We start from the raw sequence: 21,828 nt of genomic DNA on the forward strand, positions 1-21,828 counted from the left end.
TGAGAGAACCGATAAAAACACGTGCTGAAACAGCACATAGTACACTTTATTCTGTATACTCTTTCATCATGTTCCCTTAGATGCACCTGACTTCCTGCGAGAGTGGCAGGCGTCTCCGGTGGCGGACTCTGGCCTCAGCTCCACCTCCAACTCCTCCTCTGCCAGTCTGGGTGGCGGCAGCACTGCAGGCAGTGTTGGAAATTTGCCCCTTGTGACACCCGATGACCTGGAGGACCTCGAGGATACGGCCAATGAAACTGACGAGAAGACAAACAAACTCATCGAGTTCCTCTCCACAAGGTACGCACACCTCCAGGGCATTTTGTGCAACTCTAGAAGTTTGGCGTACAAATGTTCGAGCAGGCGTGTTAGTGAAGTGCGTGCGTGTGTGTGTGTGTGTGTGTGTGTGCACATAGTCAAAGTGCTTGTGTAACGTGTATGTGGTGCTACTGGTGGTGGGTATACAGTGCCTGGAGTACTGTGTTGTCGTTGCTCAGAGCGTTTGGGCCGCTGTGGGTGCACGAGGACATCACGCCAAAGAACCCCAACTCCAAGAGCACGGATCAGCTTTCCAACTTCCTCCGCCACGTCGTCTCTGTCTTCAAGGAGTCCAAGTCAGGTGAGACACCGCTCACGTTAATGCCAAATGTCTTTTACTGAATATCAGAAATATAAGGGCTCACTTACTAGCTTATGATTCATGTGTGGCATTGCTGAAAATCCATTTTCAATTTTCAAATGATTTGTTTAAAGCTCTCTTCTGTGTTCTGCCATGAGGCAATCCACCAGACTTAATGCAAAATCCAACACATTCGCACAAAATAAATAATAAAAAGTTTAGGGGCAAATAAAGTCTGCCAATCTTCTCGTCAATTATGCCATTTTCTTAGAAGTAATAACCCTTATCCCCCAAACAAACCTGCATGTGTGTATCTTTATGTTTCTTTGTACCCGTCTGCTTATACAGACTTCCACCTGGAGCATCAGCTGAGTGACGTGGCTTTACAGACGGCTCTGTGCAGCTCCTCACGTCACTATGCCGGCCGCTCTTTCCAAATCTTCAGAGCCCTCAAACAGCCGATCAACAACCACGCTGTCTCTGACCTGGTCTCGCGCCTCGTCGAGGTGGTGGGAGAACACGGAGACGAGGTGCAGGTGAGTGATATCGAGAGATTGTCGGGTTAGAAACAATAGTATATGAGAAAACTATTAGAGCACTTAACTTCCTCTTTAATCTGCAAATAAGAGTGCATGTTGGTGCTGATGAGTCTGGTCGTTTAACCCTTTAAAAACGGACCTTCCGGGGGCAGCCATTGGAGGTTGCTGTTTTCATGATCCTGCTTAAATCAATCTCAAATAAAAACCATAATAGCTGTAGCATTCATTCTTTTTGCAGTGGAAAGCTAAGACTTCTGTCTTTCGCGTCATCACTTTTTACACACATGATGACGTCATTACATTACGTTGCGTGCGATACAAAATGTGGTGACAATGCTCGGTGGCAACAGATTTCCCTGTGTGAGACCGCTGTTTGTATGATCCTGTATAAATCAATCTAAAATAAAAAAACATAATAGCTAGAGCATTCATTCTTTTTGCAGCAGAAAGCCAAGGCGTCTGTCTTTCGCGTCATCTTTCATTGAATGCTCGTGACAACATCATTAAGTTTTGTTACGTGTGGAATGTAACAAAACTATCAAAAAGCCTTTGCACTTGTTCTGCTCATTAAAATGTATATAACATATCTCAAAAACTATAAAATGTGCTTAGTTAGTTACTTATGAAGTGTTAAGAAATATTTTGTTTTGTTCATGTTTTTTAAAATATGTTTTGTGTGTTTATTTGGTAACATTTTATGGAAAACATGTCTTATTAAGACACAATTTCAATACTTTTATCGATTATTATGGTTTATTGAATTACATAACCTTTTAGCTTATGTTGTACAGATTTTAGTGATATGAAGAATTTGAAAATACACCTCAATAATGACTTCACAATAAGCAAAAATACCAATTTAGGCACTGGCGGACCCTTTCTATTGCAGAGTTCAAAGGGTTAATTCAACAACACGTGTGTTTCAGGGCTACGTGATGGAAGTGCTGTTGACGCTGGAGTCAGTGGTGGTGAATCTAGCCGAGTGTCTGAAAAACAGCGACCTTATGGCAGCTCTAACCAGGTAGGCTCTTTATGAGTGAAAAAAAAAATCAATTCATCCAGCCTTTATGTTGCGATGTCACTTCCTAGTGATTTTAGGACTCACTTTTTCTGTGTCTGATTCACAGGACGTCCTCACCCGACTTCGTGACTAGTGACAAACTGATGAACAGAAAGAGCACAGGTCAGTTGAACTTCCCCGGGCCTGGATTTGTAGGTCTGTCGTCACAACGCCACCAGCGCTCCTACTCGGTTCCCAAGAAGTTTGGCGAGTGCGGCCACCAGATGAGTGATCCTCCTCGCAGCGCAACTCTGGATCGCATTCAGGCAAGAAAATGAAGACTGATGTTTAGTGTGACACCTTAATGCTGGAGCAGACTTGTTGAACACAGTGCGTCTCACTAATTCTGTGTTACATTTATGTTCAATCTACAGGCCTGCAACAGTCATGGCCTCGCCCGAACAGGAAGAACACCCGGGTCCTGCACGTCATCGACCAATCGCATCGATCCCAGCGTTCTATCGGATCCCGCCCACGTTTCCCATCCGTCAACAATACTGGCCACGGTCTTCTGGGTGGCGGTGGCCCTCATGGAGTCAGACTTTGAGTTTGAATATCAGATGTCACTTCGCCTCGTTCACAAGTTGCTGTCAAAGGTAGATGAGATGAATTTGCAGATCTTAGAGGGGAAGTTATGTTATTTTAGAAGCAAAAGTTTGGACAGAGGTAACAGAAGAAGAAGGCTGTGCAGCTCCTTACTACCAACTGGGCCAACTGAGAAGAGCCCCACAGGGCTAAAAATTGTGCTGTTTATTATATTTTTTAATTAAAAAATTGGATTCCCAGCTATCAGCACTTTGCAAAGTATGAGCAATTGGCTATAAAACCAAACCTCAGGTTGTCAGAATACATTTCAGGAGGAAAACTAAATAATACAATCAACTTCCAGTTTCAGTTTAACCAAAAAAAACTCTTATTTCCCAGGTGCCCTTAGACAGAGCAGAGAACCGCGAACGCCTCGAGAAGCTGCAGGCTCAGCTGAGGTGGAGCGGCTTCTCTGGGATTCAGCAGCTTTTGTTGAAGGGTTTTACCTCCCAGGCCACCTCCGACCTCACCTTACAGCTCTTCTGCCAGCTCACGCCAGTCTCCCGCGTGCCTGTTGTTGACAGCTCTCAGTCTATAGGTAGGTAATCTCGCACCACTGTATTAGCTCAAAACAGTCTGTAGTTTTCATTTATACCAGGTGGTGTTGGAAGTTCAGCCTCTTGTCTCGATGCAGGTTTCCCTCTGAATGTGCTGTGTCTGCTGCCTCACCTGGTGCTGCACTTTGGCCACCCAACTCAGTTTTGCAAGGAGAGCGCTGAGAGGATCGCACAAGTACGCTGCACTTCTTCACTTGAGCCTTTAGTTTACTTCAGTTTCCTTTACATTAGGTCAGGCTTTATTAAAGCTCTCTCTTTTCCCTCTCTCAGGTGTGTTTAGTGGAGAAGAACACAAAGCTGTCCCATTTGGCCCATGTGATGACTCTCTATAAGACACGCTCTTACACGCGGGACCCTTTCTCCTGGGTCAGCGTGGTTTGCCGCTACCTTCATGAGGCTTTCTCCGACATCACACTCAACATGGTGACCTATATGGCTGAGGTAAGCACTGATAAATATGCATTGCATACCTTATTTCTAGGTTTACATCGTTAGCTTTCTCCCAAAGTGATACACTACAAGTAGGGATGTACGCGATTAGTCGACTAGTCACTTAAACGTTGATACCCTCGCTAGTCGGCTCCAGAAATACTAGTCGGTTTTAATAATGTACACATTTAAATTACATAATGACATATGCTGTCTCAGCTGTTGCATTGGAGAGCTGCCGCGTCGCAGTCTGTAAGCGATGCCATGTTTCATCAAATATTACACCACACACCGAGGTCGTGACCAGTGGTAATCCAATCACCTACAGTCTAGGGTTATATTGACCATACACCCGTGGAGATGAATTTAGTGGTTGTATGCTTTGTCACTCACTGAATGTCTCTTTTCATCTTTCAGCTGCTGGATAAGGGCCTTCCCAGCATGCAACAGTCTCTCCTCCAGATCATCTACTGCCTGCTCAGCCATATGGACCTGACTGCTGTACAAGTCAAAATGTTCAACGGTGATGTCACGAAGACCATTGAGAAGTTTGTCCAGGTAACTCTCCTACACTACTTTGTGTTAGCTATTCCACTACCTCTCAGTGTGATTTTAAAAGTATGCACTGCTGTCTCTTTTATACTGTGTTTGTGATGCCATAGACCATACACTGGAAGGATGCCTTAAACATCTTGAAACTGGTGGTATCGCGCTCTGCCAGCCTAGTTCACCCGTCATACGGCCACTCGCAGGGTGACCTGTCCAACCTGGAGGTCAGCAGGGTGTGGGACGGCTCAGCCAAGGCTCTGCCGGGAAAAACACTGGACTTCACCTTTGACATCTCTGAGGTGACAAACATTTGAGAGAAAAAGAAAAAAAAAGGACTACATGTAATAAATGTTTGTGAGATTCAAACCACTCAAACATTTTTCACGAGGGTCCGTTTCTCTGTTTTCTTGACAGACTCCAGTGATTGGGCGCCGGTTCGACGAGCTCCAGGGTTCAGGGGGTAGAGAAGGGAAGGCCAGAGCCATGGCTGTAACCCGCAGTACTTCTTCCACCTCCTCTGGATCCAACTCCAACACCATCCTGGTGCCCGTCAGCTGGAGGCGACCTCAATCCTCTCAGGTAGAGTTAGACACTTCCACTAAGGTATCGCCACCTCAACATTTTTAGATCTGTCACAGCTTATGTACATTTCTTTACGTAGCTCTAACTGGAAGTGTTTGGTGTGTCATCTCAATGTTGCTTGATATTGTAACACTAGTAACATGCTAATATCATGGAAGCACTGGACTAAACTGATTTATTGGTTATTTAAACATCTGAAGCAGTTAAAAACGAACAAACTAAGAAAGAGGAGAGTTTATGTCCATTCCCTCTTTATACTAATACTCTTTTATTTCTTCCTGTCTTTCTCCCACATACAGAAAAGAACCAGAGAGAAGCTGGTGAACGTTTTGTCTCTTTGTGGACAAGAAGTTGGACTCACCAAGAACCCATCTGTAAGCTACCTCCCGTCTCTTGTTTACAATTCTCTCCCCATCCTGTCTGCTTGTTTTACAGTCTACAAAAATCTACAAAAGGGCAGAAGTCTCTTTTGTTTTAAGGCAAATTGTTTTCTCTTTTTTTAAAAGTCAAGCTCTTGAAATGATTAACCTTAACATGGTCTTCCAATCTTTCCAGATATTCAAGGAGAATAATACCTCTATTGTTCGTAAGGAAGTTGTTTGTTTTCATGTTAACTTCACCAAAGGCCTGTACTACAGTACACTACAGGGTTAACCCTTCGGGGTCTTCAGCCGTACGAAGGTGGTTCACTTCTTACTGGGGTAGATCGCCATGGTAACTGATGCAGATCAACTATCCTGCTCCGGAGCAGGTTATGTTTGAGATAAGAGCTCAACTCATGTGAAACACTGCCTACTGACCAATCAGAGCTCGGTGTGTGGATCGTAAGATAATATTACACAAATATGAAGAAGTTAAAGTCATAATCCAGGCTAAAAGCAACACAGTCAAGGACAGCTGGCATATGAAAGTGAGCCTGCTTACCGCTTTGAATTATGTTCTTATAGTTATTTTTGATTTACTCCCAAGTCTGTTTCACACCGCCAGGGTCGGGAACACAGATGAAAGACGGTTGAAAGTGTCATACACGCCACAATTTCCCTAAAGGGAATAATAATGTATCCACTAATTTTCAATTTTATTCTATAAACAACATGTTAATTTAACAGAATACACAAAGTAATTATATTGAGATCAACTCTGCTCTAGATGGATCAGTGATATTATAAGTCTGTTAAGTTACGCATTCACACATCGGCAATTTTTTTCTTTTGCCAGCTGTCCTTCCTGTATTTGGCAGCTTCAACTGTGTTACGTTTAGTCTGGATTATGTGTTTAACTTCTTCATATTTGTGTAATATTATAGTTTGCTCTCTGTTTGCAAAATGTGCCGCTCTGCTGACAGTAGACTTGTGATTGGTCAGATGCTGCAAACACCGCGCCTTTTTTATGTGAACGCAGTCATAGCCAGATTGAGAAACCCTGTGTTGACTTACCGAGTTGATAACCGCCATCGTAGGCCCGTTTAGCGGGATCGCGGTTGTGAGGTTTAGTTAAGCCAGATAACGAGAGGATACCCTGGGTATGTTGAACTCGCTTCGTAGTACAGGCCTCAGCATGTCCGTGACGAGTGTAAATACCTTTTTTGTTCCTTCTCGTCAGGTGATCTTCTCATCGTGTGGCGACTTGGACATGATGGAGGTGCGGGAGAGTGGCGTGTCATCAGAGGAGGGCGGAACCAGAGACGACACGCTAGACGACACCGCCAGCGAGCAGCAGTTCAGGGTTTTCCGAGACTTTGACTTCCTGGACGTGGAGCTGGAGGACGGAGAGGTGAGATTCATATTTCACTGACGGTAATATCTGTCTCTTTCCTTCACTTTTACCTTTAATGCACGTTTCATTTTATCCGTCTGTCTTTCTTTAACATCAATATATTTGAAATGTATTTTCCCTGTCCCTCCTCCTTGTCTCTCTCTCTGTCTAACGCTGTGTCTCTCTCTCTTCCCCTCGCTGCCCAGGAGCTCCAGGTAAGGTCTCTCACACAGAGCACTTACATTAGCTTTTTCTCAGCGCTGTGGTGTTGCTGGCTCCTTTGTTTCCCACTGAACCAAACAAAAGGATGATTGTGCTTCATTTGGCTCTCACAGCTTGGTTGCAGAACTACATTTCTGACCTTGTTGCTATTTGTCATAATGGAGATATTGTATGTCTTTATTGGGGAAATGATTATCATATTGAATGCAAACAGCCTTTCCCAGCATATTTCCATGCCATGAATAACATTTTTGCATCTTTTGCTTGTCATCAGACGCTCATGTTTTCATCAAAATGTTCCCACAGCAGTGAAATTCACTGCTACCACCCGCTCTGCCCTTGTCTTCCAATGTGTGTGTTTTATCTAGGGCGAGACCGTCGATAACTTTAATTGGGGCGTGCGTCGGCGCTCCCTGGACAGCACAGAGCTGGGCGACATGTTGGAGGAGAGCCAGCACTCGGGCAGCACCCCCAGTCTGGGTCACGAGGACCCCCACGATTCAGACGAGTCCTCGGAGGAAGAGGAGTCTTCAACCAGCCAAAGCCTCTCTCACTCTCAGCTCGTGCGTAGCTTTAACTGTTGGATCAATGCAACATTAATGTCCACTGAAGCCCTGAAAAACTTTATTGTCTATTATTGCAATGATGCAATTTGACAGAATAAGTCGATCAAAATGATAGATGTCCCCTGGTTTGCCTTCCTGTTCCAGACTAACCCTTCTCCATCGGAGGAAACCAACCACACTGATTCTCTGTCTACGTCTTACGACACATCTGCCGACCAACAATCTCTCAATGCCACCACACCAGGCCAGGGAGCGCTCCATGATTTTCACGGAGTCCTACATGTGAGGAATAATACACATATACATACATTCTGTACTTATTAGGGCTGTCAAAGTTATGGCGATAATAGTGTGTCAACACAAATTTGTTTTAACGCCACTAATTTCTTTAACGCATTAACGCAACTTGCTATGATTTGTAGGTCATAGCGGGCTCAGTTTTAAAGCTAGAGTGAAAATACTTAATATACTTAATCACGATTAAGTATTTCAATTGCTTGACAGCCCTAATACTTACAGTATGTATTTGTACGGATGCATTTGTTATCCTCAGGAAACCGTAATATCTTTGTCTCCTCAGGGGAGGGTGTGCGGGGAGGACGAGGACACTCAGGCCCAGGACGACGAGCTGTCGCTGAGCATCAACGAGCTCGCTCACGGCTCAGACTGCGGCGAGAGCTTCACCCTGGAGTTGCCGGGGCAACCTCTGGATCATCCGTCAAATCTGGACCACAGCCTCAACGCCGACTACTGCCAGCCGCCGCTGGACTTTCTAGACCCCAACTGTCTGCCCAGGTGAATGTGACAGACAGCAGTAACAATATGGGATATTGTTTCACTGGAACTTTTTTATCAGCCGGCAGATTGACTGACAATGGGACTAAACCTCGGTTAAGCTGCAGTCTAAGCGCTTATTATAATCTGTCACAACCAGAATGCTTGTGCATACAACACTGGGACAGATCAGGTCATTTATTATAAGCTGTCATTCACAATGAAGTGTGCTGTAAATACTTTTCTCAGACATCCAATGTTCATTTGCATTCTCATATATGCAAACCCCCAGTTAAAATAATGATAACGCTATGTGAAAATAGACTTTAAACCTTGTCTAAGTAACTAAATCACTAATATATTAGTGTTGCATCCCTACATGCTGTGTATGTTATATCCCTGCTAGTTAGATTCAGTGTGTTTTGCATTTTTTGTCCTAATTTTCCAGACATTTTCTCTAATATTAAATCATTTCTGTTAAATTATTCCTGTTAGAGGAGTTCTATTAATCCTGCGGTGCCCCTTGTAACCCGTACATTAGGCTAGCTTTAAAAAAACGCATAATTTTTAGCCAAATACCACACGAACAGAGGCAATCACATTATCCAACTCATATAATCCCATGAGGTAGCTGGGCACTTGATTTTGACATAAAACCTTTTTAGGGGGAAAGGTATCAAAACCTTTTTTTTCTTTGTACCCCCATATCTTTCCCATTTCCATGGCGACAGCTTACGTGATGATGTAGATGACTTGGAAGACCTTGGTTTTCCTCCTCCCCCCTCTCCATTTTTCTCCGCCATCTTGGCAGCCTTCCAACCCATAGTGTGTGACGACGCTGAGGACGCGTGGCGTTGTCACATCAACCAGCTTGTGACCGACTCAGACGGGTCCTGTGCCGTCCACACTTTTCAAGTTTTCTCATCTCTCTTTAAGGTAAATTCATATTTTTGTTTCTCTATTATTAACTATGATGCTCTTTGTTCTATTCAAGCAAACTCTCATACCCAGCAGGATTTACATGCATGTATGTGCAACAATACAATAACTCCTCAAACTTGCTTTCTTTCCCAGAACATCCAGGGTAAATTCTGCGTCCTAACCACCGATGTTGCCACTTACCTGGGAGAGGGCTTAAGGGGCATCGGATCAAAGTTCCTCAGGTCCTCACAGATGCTAACTACATGCTCAGATTGTCCCACAATCTACATCGATGCCGACACGGTGAGTGTTACTTGCAGACATAACTGACTCGCCGTTGATTACAGCATGTTGCTTGGATCAGCGCATGGTAGTCTGCAAACTATAGCTGCGTATTGGCAAGAATCTAGGGAACAGATTCAATATATTTCACTCATTCAAAAGAGTCTCAGCTTTCCAGCAATACCCAATTTATGCAATTCTAAGACTGTTTAGGGACCCCCGTATGCAGATATATTCAAACACACCATTTTAGAATAGGCAAAAATAACACATTGGTACTGCATGCAAAAAGTTGCATTGTTTTGGCCCAAAACTGTATGTGATTATCATAAAGTGGGCATGTCTGTAAAGGGGAGACTCGTCGGTACCCATAGAACCCATTTTCATTCACATATCTTGAGAATGAGGTCAAGGGACCCCTTTGAAAATGGCCATGCCAGTTTTTCCACGCCAAAATTTAGCCTAACTTTGGAGCGTTATTTAACCTCCTTCTCTACAAGCAAGTATGACATGGTTGGTACCAATGGGTTCTTTAGGTTTTCTAGTTTCATTTGATACCAGTATCTTCACTCTTCACTTTAAAACTGAGCCCGCTACAACCTACGAAAGATGAAATAGCGCCCGGGCCCGCCGGCGGCCCGTCGGATTTTTAAGAGGTTGATTAAAAATCGATACCGCGTTTTTGGAGAATCACTACAGTATCGCAAAACATAATATCGCGATACTCATGTGTATCGATATTTTTTTACACCCCTACTGCAAAACAGTGCGAAATGGGTATTTGTCTAATGTAGTCTAATGCACTGAACTCATTTGTTTCCAGGTCATGTCCTATGGTCTCCTTGAAAAGATGAAGTTCAGTGCGCTGGAGCTGCAGGAGTACCTGGACACCTACAACACCAGAGAGGACTCCGCTGTATCGGTAACTTAACCTCTATTGATATATTAACCTCTATTATATATTGATATATATACCTATTGATAAAATGTGTTACGAACTAACAACATATTCGCTGTCCCTTCTCTTCCCCCCACTCTTGTCACCTTACGTTTTTTTCCCTTTAGTGGCTGAGGAACTGTAAGGACACATTTCCCAGGTGCTCCGGTGACAGTGTGGTTGCCTGCCAGCCTGGAGACTCAGAGGAGAAGGTACACGGCAACTTGTTTACAAGTTATTTACAGGCAAATACGCTCAACGTATGGGTCACTTCTGCATCTGTGCTTTGTATTTCTGTTTCTCTTTGCTCCTCTGTGATATTGTCACACTGCTCTCTTTGCATGTTTGCTGTGTGTTCTCTAGTTTCTCCTCTTGACTTTTATTCCCCCTAGCCACCAAGCACTAAATGAAACGTAAAGCTGCTGGGTTTTACACACTGTTGACTAATTCTCGGTAGCTTGACTGTAAATAGTCATGTTTATACTGTGCTGTGCATGTGTTTGATTGACGCTCTGTCTTCCTCTCACCTCACTCTGACGCCCTAACATGCTCTCTCGCTGTCTAGCAAATGGAGTCTCTTGCAGTAAGTTCTCTTACTTCACTTCACTGCCTCTTAAATAAACTGCTTGATTTACTTTGCACAAGACAATCAGCTAGCCATGTTGTGTGTTTGTATTCCTTTGCATGTGTGTGTGTGTGTGTGTGTGTATATATGTGGTGTGTGTGACGGTTTCATTGTTACTGTGTGTGTTCTCTGCTACTGATGAATCTGACCCTGTTTCTTCTTTAATGTTTTCCAGCAACTGGAGCTTTGCCAGAGGCTCTACAAGCTGCACTTCCAGCTTCTCCTCCTGTTCCAGTCCTACTGCTCGCTCATTGGTCAAGTTCATGCCATTAGCTCTGTGCCCGAGGTGAGCCAAGTCATAGATCATAAAGACAGCATTTACAGTCTATATATACTGTTCAGGGTGCTTAGTATTGTAGACAAGGTGCCAGCTTACAGCAACATGGAGTGGGCCCTAAAGTTAAATCGAAATCGACAAAGTAAAACTGCCAAGGCAGCAGCTCACTGGTTGTAAACAAAACAGAAACATACTATTCCTCAAAACAGAAACAAACGAAAAGGAAAATATACTCAAAACCCACCAGCTATACGGCAGAATCATCTCTCATTAGCAGCGTGTTCAATATACTACACACTCCATGCCAGCCCTTCACGGAGGAGACAAGTGCATTCTTTTCATACTGTCTGTGATTTTGTTCCTGTGCTCTGCACAGAGCTGACACCCGCCCGCCTGCCCACTCTCATCCCCAGCTCTGAAGCTCTTTGTGCTGCCGTTTGCCTGGCAAAGGCAGCGGTGTTGGTGGCACGGAGGTCCCCACGGGAACCGCCGATAGACAATAACCTTTTTGTGTTAATAAAATGTACCCAAATTCACAAATATGTAGGATATTACTACTGACATTCTTGTAATATTACATGGCAACAGCTGGTCTGCTGTATTAGCCATGTGTTTACTACGTGGTTAGTTGCATATAAAGCGGGGAAGTGAGATCCGATCACAAGTGGCCACTCGAGACGCATGTGGAGACGCATTCTAATGCTAGGTGTGAACTTTAAAGCTGTCCACTTGTGATTGGATCACCCAAGACATGTTTTAATGCCAGGTCTGAACAAGGCCTATGAGATAGAAGTATGCTCTTCCAACACTTCTTTTAAAATTGAACATATACTGAATGTGAATCTTGAGTATTGAATCAAATGATGTAAACGTTCCTTCTATGATGACTTAAAAGCTCACACACACACACACACTGAACCACCATCTGTTTCCCTCCCACGTCGTAGCTTCTGAACATGTCTCGAGAGCTCACCGGTCTGAAGACCAGCCTGCAGGCAGCAGAGGCAGCGGTAGCCAGCGACCTGGAGCACAAACACTTGGCCCACACTCACGCGCACGCCACCCAGGTGGCGGCCATGGTCGTGCCCAGCTTCCCCACCTCAGAGGCGGCTGTGCAGGCCATACTGGAGTGCCTTAAGAACCATGAGTTCACCAAAGCTGTGCGCTACATCACGGAGTGCAGGTGAGAAAATCAAAAATCCTGCATCAGATGACATCAACATCCCGTAGTTTGTGCTTATATTTAATATCCTTAAATATGGATATGTTTATGTCCCAGTATCACAATTACTTGGAGTAGGAAAGAGTCTGAAACATCAGTTAGAAATATAGTGAAAACTATTATTTTCAGCAGTAGCAGTACTTTTACACTCAATCCATCCCACGTATTCAGTAGTATAAAAAACTATCGGATACATTATGTGTTAAAACCTTTAAAATAAACAGTTGCTTTATATAGCTGCAACACTGACTGCTGTTATTGGAAATGAATCAAAACCAATGTATGATTCTTACCCAACATACATCAACATGACTTCACCACCTCATTTTACTCTCCCCTTCAAAACGCAGCATCCAGAAAATGACCTCCTGAACACACTCATACGTCCAAACACAACATACGCAAATGGCACACTGCTATCACGCCTTCTTTTTTATCTCGTTTTCAGGAGACAGTGGCCCCACGGCGTGTTTGGCGGCAGCTCGGAGACCGAGGTCCAGACGCTGCTCAACGTCTACTTCCGTCACCAGACGCTGGGCCAGACGGGCACCATCGCCTTGGTCGGTTCCCGCCAGGACCTCAGCCTGATCTGCTCCAAGCTGCTGGAGCTCAACGGGGAGATCCGCGACATGATCCGCCGCGCGCAGGGTTACCGGGTCGTCACAACCTACCTCCCCGACTCCAGCGCCTCCGGGACGAGCCTCTGACAGGAGCTCAGGAGCCCCCCTCCCCCTCCTTCACCGCCCTTACCTCCCCCCTCACTGTACCCGCTGACCCTCCCGAAACCATCTCCACATCCCTTCTCATCTCAGCTGGCTCTTACGGAGGAGGCCCAGCACCCGCACACCTGGCCTCTGCCTCCTCCGCTGTATCTGTTGCCGCGGCTGCACAGCTCCAGACAGATACCTGCCTACCCCGCCGTCCAACACCAGAACCATTTTTAGACCCAAACCTTTCTCTGCTCTCCTCATCCTCATCCAACGTAGACTCTGATTCCTCTTTATTTGATTTCCCCAAACCCCCGGACCTGTTCTCATCGCCTAGCTGCTCAAACACACAGAATTTTACACTGCCGCACACACGAGAGCCGAGGAGGAGTCGCCTCGATGAGAACCCTAACCTTTATTATCCTCTCAGAGGACATTCATCATTCAACATGCTCCCGACTGTAGCCTCAGAACCCGCCTTGCTCACACACTCGGACACAAACCCATCTCCCGTTCCGGGTTCACACCTCCCCCATTTCCCCCGCTCTCCGTACAAACACTCAAGACCATCCCCGAACCATGACACAGTGTTAACCCATGGCCCTATCCCATCTTCATCCCTCCTCCCTTCCCCACCTCCCCCTCCCCCTCCCTGTCCCACCGGCCCAGGAGAGGCCGCAGCATGGGGTTGTTGTTGCTCCCTCGGCGGAGCTGCTACGCCCCTGTCTCGCTACCTTGGGAAGGTGGGGCACGCCGCCCTGCCCCTATTGAAAGTAGGGGGGCTCCTGAATGCCGAACCGTCAGACGTCCAGACCTAAGACGTAAACTTACAATACCAGAGGACCTAAAGAGCTTCTACGAATCCAAATGCCTGAAACGGACCTTTGTATCTGAAAAAGGAGAAGATAACATCCCAGAGATACTTGCAGATTTTACACTTTGAGAACACTGAATCATGTCCCAGACACAATGGGATACATCACTAGACTACTACAAACTGCTGCCTGCTGATAAAGACAACCTGATGTGATTCTATCCGAGCGCTAACTTCGCTTTGTAAAATTGATGTGCTCTTAGTTTAAGTCCCGCTTGACGGTCATCCTTAAATCTATTCTGCACTCGTGGACCTGTGAAAGCTCTTAGCTCGGATCTCTTACTCGCTTGCCAGAGGAACTCAAGACCTGATTGAACTTGATTGACTGTCGCTGCCTCCGTCAGGAAGGTTTTGCTGGTAGTATCACCCGAGACAGTGAGGAAACTACCCGTGACACTATACATAACATCGCCGGTAGAGTTTTCACTATTGCACTAAATGGAACTTTTGGTAGTTTTTAAAAAGATGTTACAGAAAGGAGGTTTCTGTTTGTTTCGTTACTGTGAGAGAAAAAAAGGCTGTCACTTTTCACCGAGAAGGAAAAGCCAAAAGCTGGATGAACTCTTTCTCTCCTGTCGTGTCTACTGTTTTGAGACCTCCTTTGGAGGGAAATTGTGCAATGCATGACCCAGTTGAATGCTTTCTACTGTACTAGTGTCCCTTTTTGCTCCCTGAAAAGTCTGACCTCTCCAGACTGACTGAAAGACTGATCGACAAAGAGCGGATGCAGAATATTCAAGCGTTTATTCCTCATGCTGCCCTTGCTCTGTTTATATTCTGTATCAGTGAACCAGCTTTGTCTCCTGACTACTGTCGTGAACATTGGTAGACTAATCATGCAATTAGCTGTGCACTCCTCTGTGGCGAGTTGTAGCATCATTAGTGAGTGTACGCACTGTATATTCCTCACTGTCCTACACTGTTGACCTTATGTGTTCACATGCCAAGAGGATGGTGCATGTACACACTCAAAATATTTTTGTCCTTCTGTCTGTATACTAGTTATGGGCACACAACCATTGTAGCATATGTTTATGTGTGGTTTGTAGTTACCTTACACGTAAGGGAAATGCTGACATTCAGCACTCATTGTTGACGTTGAAAACAAAAACCCCCGTGCTACTACTGAAGTCCAGCACTTCCCGTCGTCAGCCCTTTTTGTGACTCCCCCTCGTTCCCTCTACTTGCTGTACAAATATCTTTTCCTATTTATATCCGATCCGCTATAAATCACTCATTTGACTTGAGGTTTTATATTGATGTGTCCTCTCCAATCAAACTGCCATGCATGCATCTTCTGTGTACTGTATGGAGTGTTTGAAATATTTATTAACAAAAATATTTTATCTGAAAGATATGTTTGTATGAGGTACAAAAGGGAGCTTTAAGCTCATGCGGGTATGTTTTTTTTTTTCTTTTTCCTGTGTGTGGAAGAACGTGTGTGTGCATGCCAAACAAGAAATTGCACATTTTTAAAGCTTTTTAGATGAAGACTAGTTGTTTTTTTTCACCTTGTAAATACTTTTACAGCCTTTGTGAAGTTGTTTTGAGTTGATGCTCTGTACAAGTCAGTGTCAAAGTAAAAGACATATCAAATTATTTCTTCGTGCATTTCACTTAAAACGCTCCTCACACTTTTTAGATTGCATTTTAACATTAACATACCGTCTCTTGCTTTTTATTGACACTACAGTACTGCACATTGTTTATTCTTAATTCGTTAAGACCATTTAGTATTTGTATATTATGCTGTTGTGTGCATTCAAGCAGCATTAGTCAAACCAAACTGAGCTGTTAGAGCTCCAAAAAGACCTTGCCAAACTATAAAAATCTATTCAAAATAATCTACAAGAATTTCACAACTTTTGACATGCAGGATGTTTATTTCATAAACTTTATTTTCTTACAGAAATAGTTAAGTTAAGCTCCAGGATTGATGAAGGTAAACAAAGACAGACATTTTTGAGAAGTTGCTTCAAATAAACAACCAAGACAGAGATTCATCTACTCGCTGGTAGGAGAATATATGAGTCTCTTCAAGTCGTCGTTACTGGAGGCAACTTCCATTTGTGACGTGTTCGGGTACTACACGTCTTCTGAGGAACGGGAGACTCCAGACCAGAGCGACCAGAGCTCAGACGATGTATTTGAAGCTGTAGGTGGCGTCGCAGGACAGCCTCATGCCCTTGCAGCGACAACACAGGTCCTGGCGGTGAGGCCTCTTCATGTTAATGTGCCTCTGCTTCTTCTCACAGCTGCAGCAGGTCTGAGAGCAGCCCTGAGACAGAGTGAATGGAAGAAGCAAGAGAAGAGCAAGCAGTCAGAAGGATGCTACAGTTGAAGAAGCTGAAAACACCTTAGAGAGACTTGATTCACATTTCCTCTTGGAGCAAGACAAGTAAATGTACCTTGCAGAGGATGGACTCCACTCTGTAGGGGTTAAACCCCACCTGACACTTCCGGCAGAGCTGCTTGTAGTACACCTGACATCAAATAAATTCAAAATAATTCATCTGAATTATTATTATTAAAAAACAAACATGACTAAGAGCATGCTAAACCAACAACAAACCACTTACCTTACTGGTTCCAGAGATGCACCAAACATAAGCACTCTCCCACCGGACGTTGCACTTTTTGCAGTGGAAAAAGCCATACCTCTGCTCCAGGAACTGTGATAAAAGCACATTTAAATTTTCAGAGATCATTTGTGCACAAACACTGCAAACAATTATGTTGTGATGAAGGCGGATCTATCTACTGTATATGGTATACTGAATTAAACTTTCAGAGTCAAAGCGGGACCACCAACTGAGACAACGGGGCTTATCGTGTATTAACTTGTGTTTTTTCTTATATGAACATAAAGAAATGGAAATAAAGGAGTATGTAACGTAAATCACTTTACAATATTGTACATAATGCTACAATATAAACAATATATGTAAAGAAATATAATTAAGATTACATTTTAAAAATAAGAATATAAGAAATATGTACAGATATTTGCATTATGACGTGCAATATATATAACAGTGCAAATAAGTAAATACAAAATGCTGAGTGGGATATATTAAGTGTGTTAAAAATAAATGCCACAATGGTACAAATAAGAATATTTCTTGAAATGTACAGTATAAATGCAGTATTAGTGACACTTATGACACATAAAATCTATCCATTAATTTCTTGCACTGCAATTTTTCTTCTTCCATGTATTCAGTTTTCAATTGTAGATTATTTTGAGCTCCCATTCTAATTTAACCTACTTCAATCTTATTTATGTGTCATTTTGTACCGGCTTGTTTCTTTTATATCTTGTCTTAAAGGTCTTATTGATAACATGTTTATGTAGACATATATTCTTTTTTTTTTTTTTTTTAATTAGACATCTACAGAGCGTTTAGAAAGGTGCCGAATAAAAAAAATGTCTTTTCCTGAAAAAAATGATAACTGAATTAATCATTTCAAAAAGTTTGACGGATCAAAAGCTAATGTTTTGTTCATCTCTGTGGAAGAGCCAATAGTAAAACGACGTTGGTATCATGTGGTATCTCTCGGAACGTCATTTACAGTGGAAAAAAAATAATAAATGGCTGAGATTGACAGTAAATGACTTGTTGTGAAGTAAATGCAATGGATTGAGGGAGGGAGAATGTGACATCTAGTAGCTGAATTTGATTATCAACAGCACCTTTAATGCCCTTTTTATGTCTTATTTTAAACACTTTGAATTGCCTTGTTGGTGAAAAGTGATTTAAAAAAAAAAAAAGAACCTTAAAAAAAAAATATGTTTGGAAACATGCACCACTAGAGCACAGAACATGCTATAAGGGCCTATAGGTGGGTCTTTATTACTGGATCTGGACGCTAGTGATGTGTTGGTCGCGAACGAGTCGGTTCTTTGAGCCGGCTCTTTTAAGTGAACGATAAGAGCCGGCTCCAATCAGAGCTGTTTTTTTTTTATTTCTTTTTTTTATTATTAATTCAAGGCAGAATGATGGGACATTTTCTCTGCGCCACGGGCACTCCATGCACTGACTGACTGAAAGTTGTGTTAATGACGTCCTTGCAACCAATCAGGTGATGACAGACAAGGATCATACCATCAAGCAGGGAGGGGTGGGGCTGCAAGGGGCGCGCTGGCGGTCTACAGGTACAGAGCAGGAGGAAGAGGAGGAGAGAAAGAGAGAGAGAGGAGTGCGGTGCGCGAATAGCAGACAAGATGAGTGACATTCGGAAACGAAGCAGCACGTAAAATTATGATATTCTGGAAATTATAGGGTTTAGTATAATTATATTGAATGATTTAAGTGATATATCTGCACACATACTAATCATAGGTTAAAACAGCTAAAGCTAAATTTGGCTGAACTATAAAAAGGCAGAAGTGGTAAAACGAAGAGCCGTTCGGGAGCCGAAAGAGCCGGCTCTTCTTGGTGAGCTGAGCTCAAAAGATCTGGCTCACTAAAAAGAGCCTTAATTCCCATCACTACTGGACACCCTGCATGTCCTGAAAAGGATTTATTTTAAGACCTTCATTATTTCAGTGTTCCTATAATTGTGAATCCGAAAGGGGAGTTCCTGACAAGAGAAGCCCCACCTGAAAGTTGGACCCCTTTGTAGACTTGTTGAAAGTGGTCTTGAAGTCCTTCACTGTGTCCTCCTCCTCAGCTTCCTCCTCCTCCTCACTGTGATCCGTCTCATCATCATCATCCCTGTCAGACTCGGCTTGTTCGGCTTCTTGTTCAGCTTCTCCTTCACTTCCATCCTCATGGCAGAGTTTCTTCATGAAGAGCCTGCGGTCAAATACAGGCGAGTAGATGGAAACAGGCCTCAGGAAGCGCAGCTGGCTCACCACCGACGTGTTGTCCTTCTCCGGGCTCTTGAGGGACTTCGAGGACACTTTCTGTTGGTCGCAGTCCGAGCAGAAGAGCGTTTTGGGACCCAGCGAGCACTGCACGACTTTGTCCACTTTGGCGTTGACCTGCACGCCGCAGTCTCTGGTGTTGGCTCTCTTCAGAGGAGGAAGATGAGGTAAAGCTGGGCTGACCTGGGACAGGATGATGGCCCTGCAGAGCTCCAGGTAGTTGAGACCATGGGGGGTCATGTTGAGGCCCTGGGGGGTCATGAAGCGGCCCTCTCTCTTTCCCCAGCCGCCCTCAGAGCACACATTGTGGGGTGGAAACGTGGACAGGAAGCCCTCCATCCTGGAGCCAGCAAACCCTTCCTAGTAGTTCCTGCTGGGATTTAAGCAGGTTGCTTTCTTGTTGCACTAATTGGTTGATTGAGAACAGGGCTGTGGTCCTCTCATTTAGCTGCACATATACACACACACATATTTAGGATTATTCAGCTATAGGCTTACAGGGTTATATTTTTAACTATATCACTATGAACCTTCCACAGTTGATTACTTACATTAAGGCAATTCATTTTTGTATTAGGGGGAATTAGCCTATAATGTGGGACATTTTTTTGCATTTCAGATTTCTGGAATATATTGTGATATATAATAAAAATAATAATACATTTATTTATATAGCACTTCTCAAAACAGATGTTGCAAAGTGTTTCACAAGACAATAAAAGCAGATAAATAGAGTCAAAGAGATGGTAACTGTTAAAACAGAACATCAGACAATAAAAGCAGATAAAGTAAAACAAATATGGTAACTGCTAAAACAGAACATCACAGAACATATCAATAATAACAGAAGTGGTAAAATGGTAGGACAAGTTGATAAATCAAAAAATATACAGTATATACACATAAATGTGTATAAATGTACGCATGGGTCCAGAAACGGATGTATACATACATATATTCATACCCTTCTACTTATAGGAATGCTATCCTAAAAGAAAATGTGTTTTTAAAAGTGGATACGGAGTTGGATGATCGTATCTCTATAGGAAGTGCAATCCAGAGTTTTGGAGCCCTGACAGCAAAAGCCTGATCACCTCTTGACACAAAATTAGACCTGGGAACAGCAAGAAGTAGCTGATCAGATGATCTCAGACCACATACAGGCGTATAAGGTGTTAAGAGATCCATTATGTATTCTGGGGTCAGATCAAGTTGGGCTTCAAAAGTGAGTAATACAATTTTAAAATGTATTCTTAATTGTAGGGGAAGCCAGTGCACTGATGCCAAGACTGGTGTAATGTGCTCCCTTTTATTAAGGCCCATTAGAAGCCTGGCAGCAGAATTCTGAACCAGTTGTAGTCGTGAAAGTTGCTTCTGACTGAGGCTCGAATACAAGGAGTTACAGTAATCAAGTCTGGAAAAAAATGAAAGCATGTATGACTTTCTATATGAAGCCAATACATTCAATCCAAACCCAGTACCACTCCAAAATCCCCAGGATGTGTCCTAATCAAACCAAAAAAAAGAAAATGTAGATATCACACTAATAAAAGAAATGGTAGACATATCAGTACTCTAATGCCAAGTTTTCGCAGACAAATCTTGATTTTTCTAATGTGGGACAGTCATGCTTTAGATTTAAGGGGTGCAAATCTGAAACATTATATTGGAGCTCCCCCTATAGCTCATATTGACCAGAGACCCATCACAGAAAGAGAAGAAAGCTGCTGATCTTTGAGATATGTATTCCTTTTAGTTTGCTGTTCTGTAAACTAGTATGGTATAAGACCTTTTTAGTGGCTTAAAACTATCTAGATTTCTCAGGAGAATCAGGGAAATCAGCAATTAGCTCCGTAAAATCAAAGTAAATGCACCTATAGAGTACAAGAGGAACAGATGTTCTTACATGGAAACCTGGCATATGAATGAATAGGTTAGCAGGGAAAGGAAAGGAGGGGGAAATGAAAGCAGCATCTGAGAAAAGGCTGCATGAATAGAGGCACACTGACTTGATTAAATAGCCTTTAATAGGCAAGGACACCTTTATAATATGAATAGCACCATTGAAAGGATTGTAAATATAGTTTAGCCTACTCAGGAAGAAACATGAATGTCACCCTAATGAGAGCATTATGTTTATTGTGTCATTTATGAGATCATTTCCGCACAAAAACAAAACCTCATTTGAAACAGTCAGTATGCTGCGTTCAAGTGCTGTCGGAATACTCAGTATTAGAGCGAATTAACCCACCAAGGCAGTTATAAGGAAACTGTCTAAAAAGGCACTTTGTGATGCATCTTTAGCATCCTCTGTATATTATGTCCCCTATTTCAGTGTCTGTTTAACTTGTAGGATATAGTCTAACTGTTGCACATCTTTTACATGAATAATTATTTTTTTTCCTTATTTTGCATGACAAAGATCGGACTGTAGTGATGAATTTACTTAATACAAAATATTTTATTAGACTTTTTTTTTTTTTTTTTGCAATTTTAAGATATCAAACTGTATTAAACTACAATTATCCACATTCTGAGCAGCATTGGGTAAACAAAACCAGCTTAATTGCTATGAAACAACAAAATTATGTAATATATTATACATATAAACTATATTAATATTATATATATATATATATATATATCATATTTAGATATATTAAACTGTCTGATTTTTGTTTGTTGTTTGTTGTTATTTTTCTCCTTCCTGTTTGTTTGTTTTTCTTTTCTTTTTCTGTAGCTGCTTGCCAATTTTGTATTGATTAGTACATGGACATTTGTGATTATATTAATTTACTCTATTGGTGATCTATCTTTTTATAACCCCACCCTATATAATTATGCTTAAATACCAATACAAAATTGATCACAAAAAC

The 21,828-nt window shown here is 42.8% G+C and overlaps 2 protein-coding genes across 15 annotated transcripts in view; one reads left to right on the top strand and one right to left on the bottom strand.

The window, feature by feature from the left end:
- Nucleotides 1-15,681, top strand: part of fryb (furry homolog b (Drosophila)) — a 73,762-nt gene extending 58,081 nt beyond the window's left edge. For 4 of the 14 annotated variants that reach the window (XM_074610428.1, XM_074610419.1, XM_074610423.1 and 1 more), the window contains 26 exons: nt 81-300; nt 468-619; nt 968-1,155; nt 2,085-2,179; nt 2,286-2,484; nt 2,593-2,814; nt 3,143-3,341; nt 3,438-3,535; nt 3,631-3,801; nt 4,207-4,347; nt 4,452-4,637; nt 4,753-4,917; nt 5,220-5,294; nt 6,523-6,693; nt 6,882-6,890; nt 7,266-7,460; nt 7,608-7,745; nt 8,044-8,258; nt 8,969-9,173; nt 9,312-9,461; nt 10,264-10,362; nt 10,506-10,589; nt 10,943-10,960; nt 11,178-11,288; nt 12,227-12,462; nt 12,950-15,681. In XM_074610428.1, coding sequence (XP_074466529.1) covers nt 81-300; nt 468-619; nt 968-1,155; nt 2,085-2,179; nt 2,286-2,484; nt 2,593-2,814; nt 3,143-3,341; nt 3,438-3,535; nt 3,631-3,801; nt 4,207-4,347; nt 4,452-4,637; nt 4,753-4,917; nt 5,220-5,294; nt 6,523-6,693; nt 6,882-6,890; nt 7,266-7,460; nt 7,608-7,745; nt 8,044-8,258; nt 8,969-9,173; nt 9,312-9,461; nt 10,264-10,362; nt 10,506-10,589; nt 10,943-10,960; nt 11,178-11,288; nt 12,227-12,462; nt 12,950-13,208 — 4,001 coding nt within the window. In that variant the 3' untranslated portion in view covers nt 13,209-15,681. The remainder of the gene's footprint in view (nt 1-80; nt 301-467; nt 620-967; nt 1,156-2,084; nt 2,180-2,285; nt 2,485-2,592; nt 2,815-3,142; nt 3,342-3,437; nt 3,536-3,630; nt 3,802-4,206; nt 4,348-4,451; nt 4,638-4,752; nt 4,918-5,219; nt 5,295-6,522; nt 6,694-6,881; nt 6,891-7,265; nt 7,461-7,607; nt 7,746-8,043; nt 8,259-8,968; nt 9,174-9,311; nt 9,462-10,263; nt 10,363-10,505; nt 10,590-10,942; nt 10,961-11,177; nt 11,289-12,226; nt 12,463-12,949) is intronic. The other 10 variants (XM_074610422.1, XM_074610425.1, XM_074610421.1 and 7 more) reach the window with 6 other exon arrangements.
- Nucleotides 15,682-15,936: 255 nt separating this feature from the next.
- zar1l (zygote arrest 1-like) lies at nt 15,937-19,360 on the bottom strand. Its single transcript, XM_074610446.1, has 4 exons — nt 18,686-19,360; nt 16,662-16,754; nt 16,491-16,565; nt 15,937-16,360 (listed from the first exon to the last, which is right to left on the bottom strand). Exons 1-4 carry the CDS (start codon nt 19,289-19,291, stop codon nt 16,217-16,219), a joined length of 918 nt encoding a protein of 305 aa, XP_074466547.1. The 5' UTR covers nt 19,292-19,360; the 3' UTR covers nt 15,937-16,216.
- Between the last annotated feature and the right edge of the window lie 2,468 nt (nt 19,361-21,828).

The sequence above is a fragment of the Sebastes fasciatus genome, chromosome 16, assembly GCF_043250625.1.
Source record: "Sebastes fasciatus isolate fSebFas1 chromosome 16, fSebFas1.pri, whole genome shotgun sequence".
NCBI lineage: Eukaryota > Metazoa > Chordata > Actinopteri > Perciformes > Sebastidae > Sebastes > Sebastes fasciatus.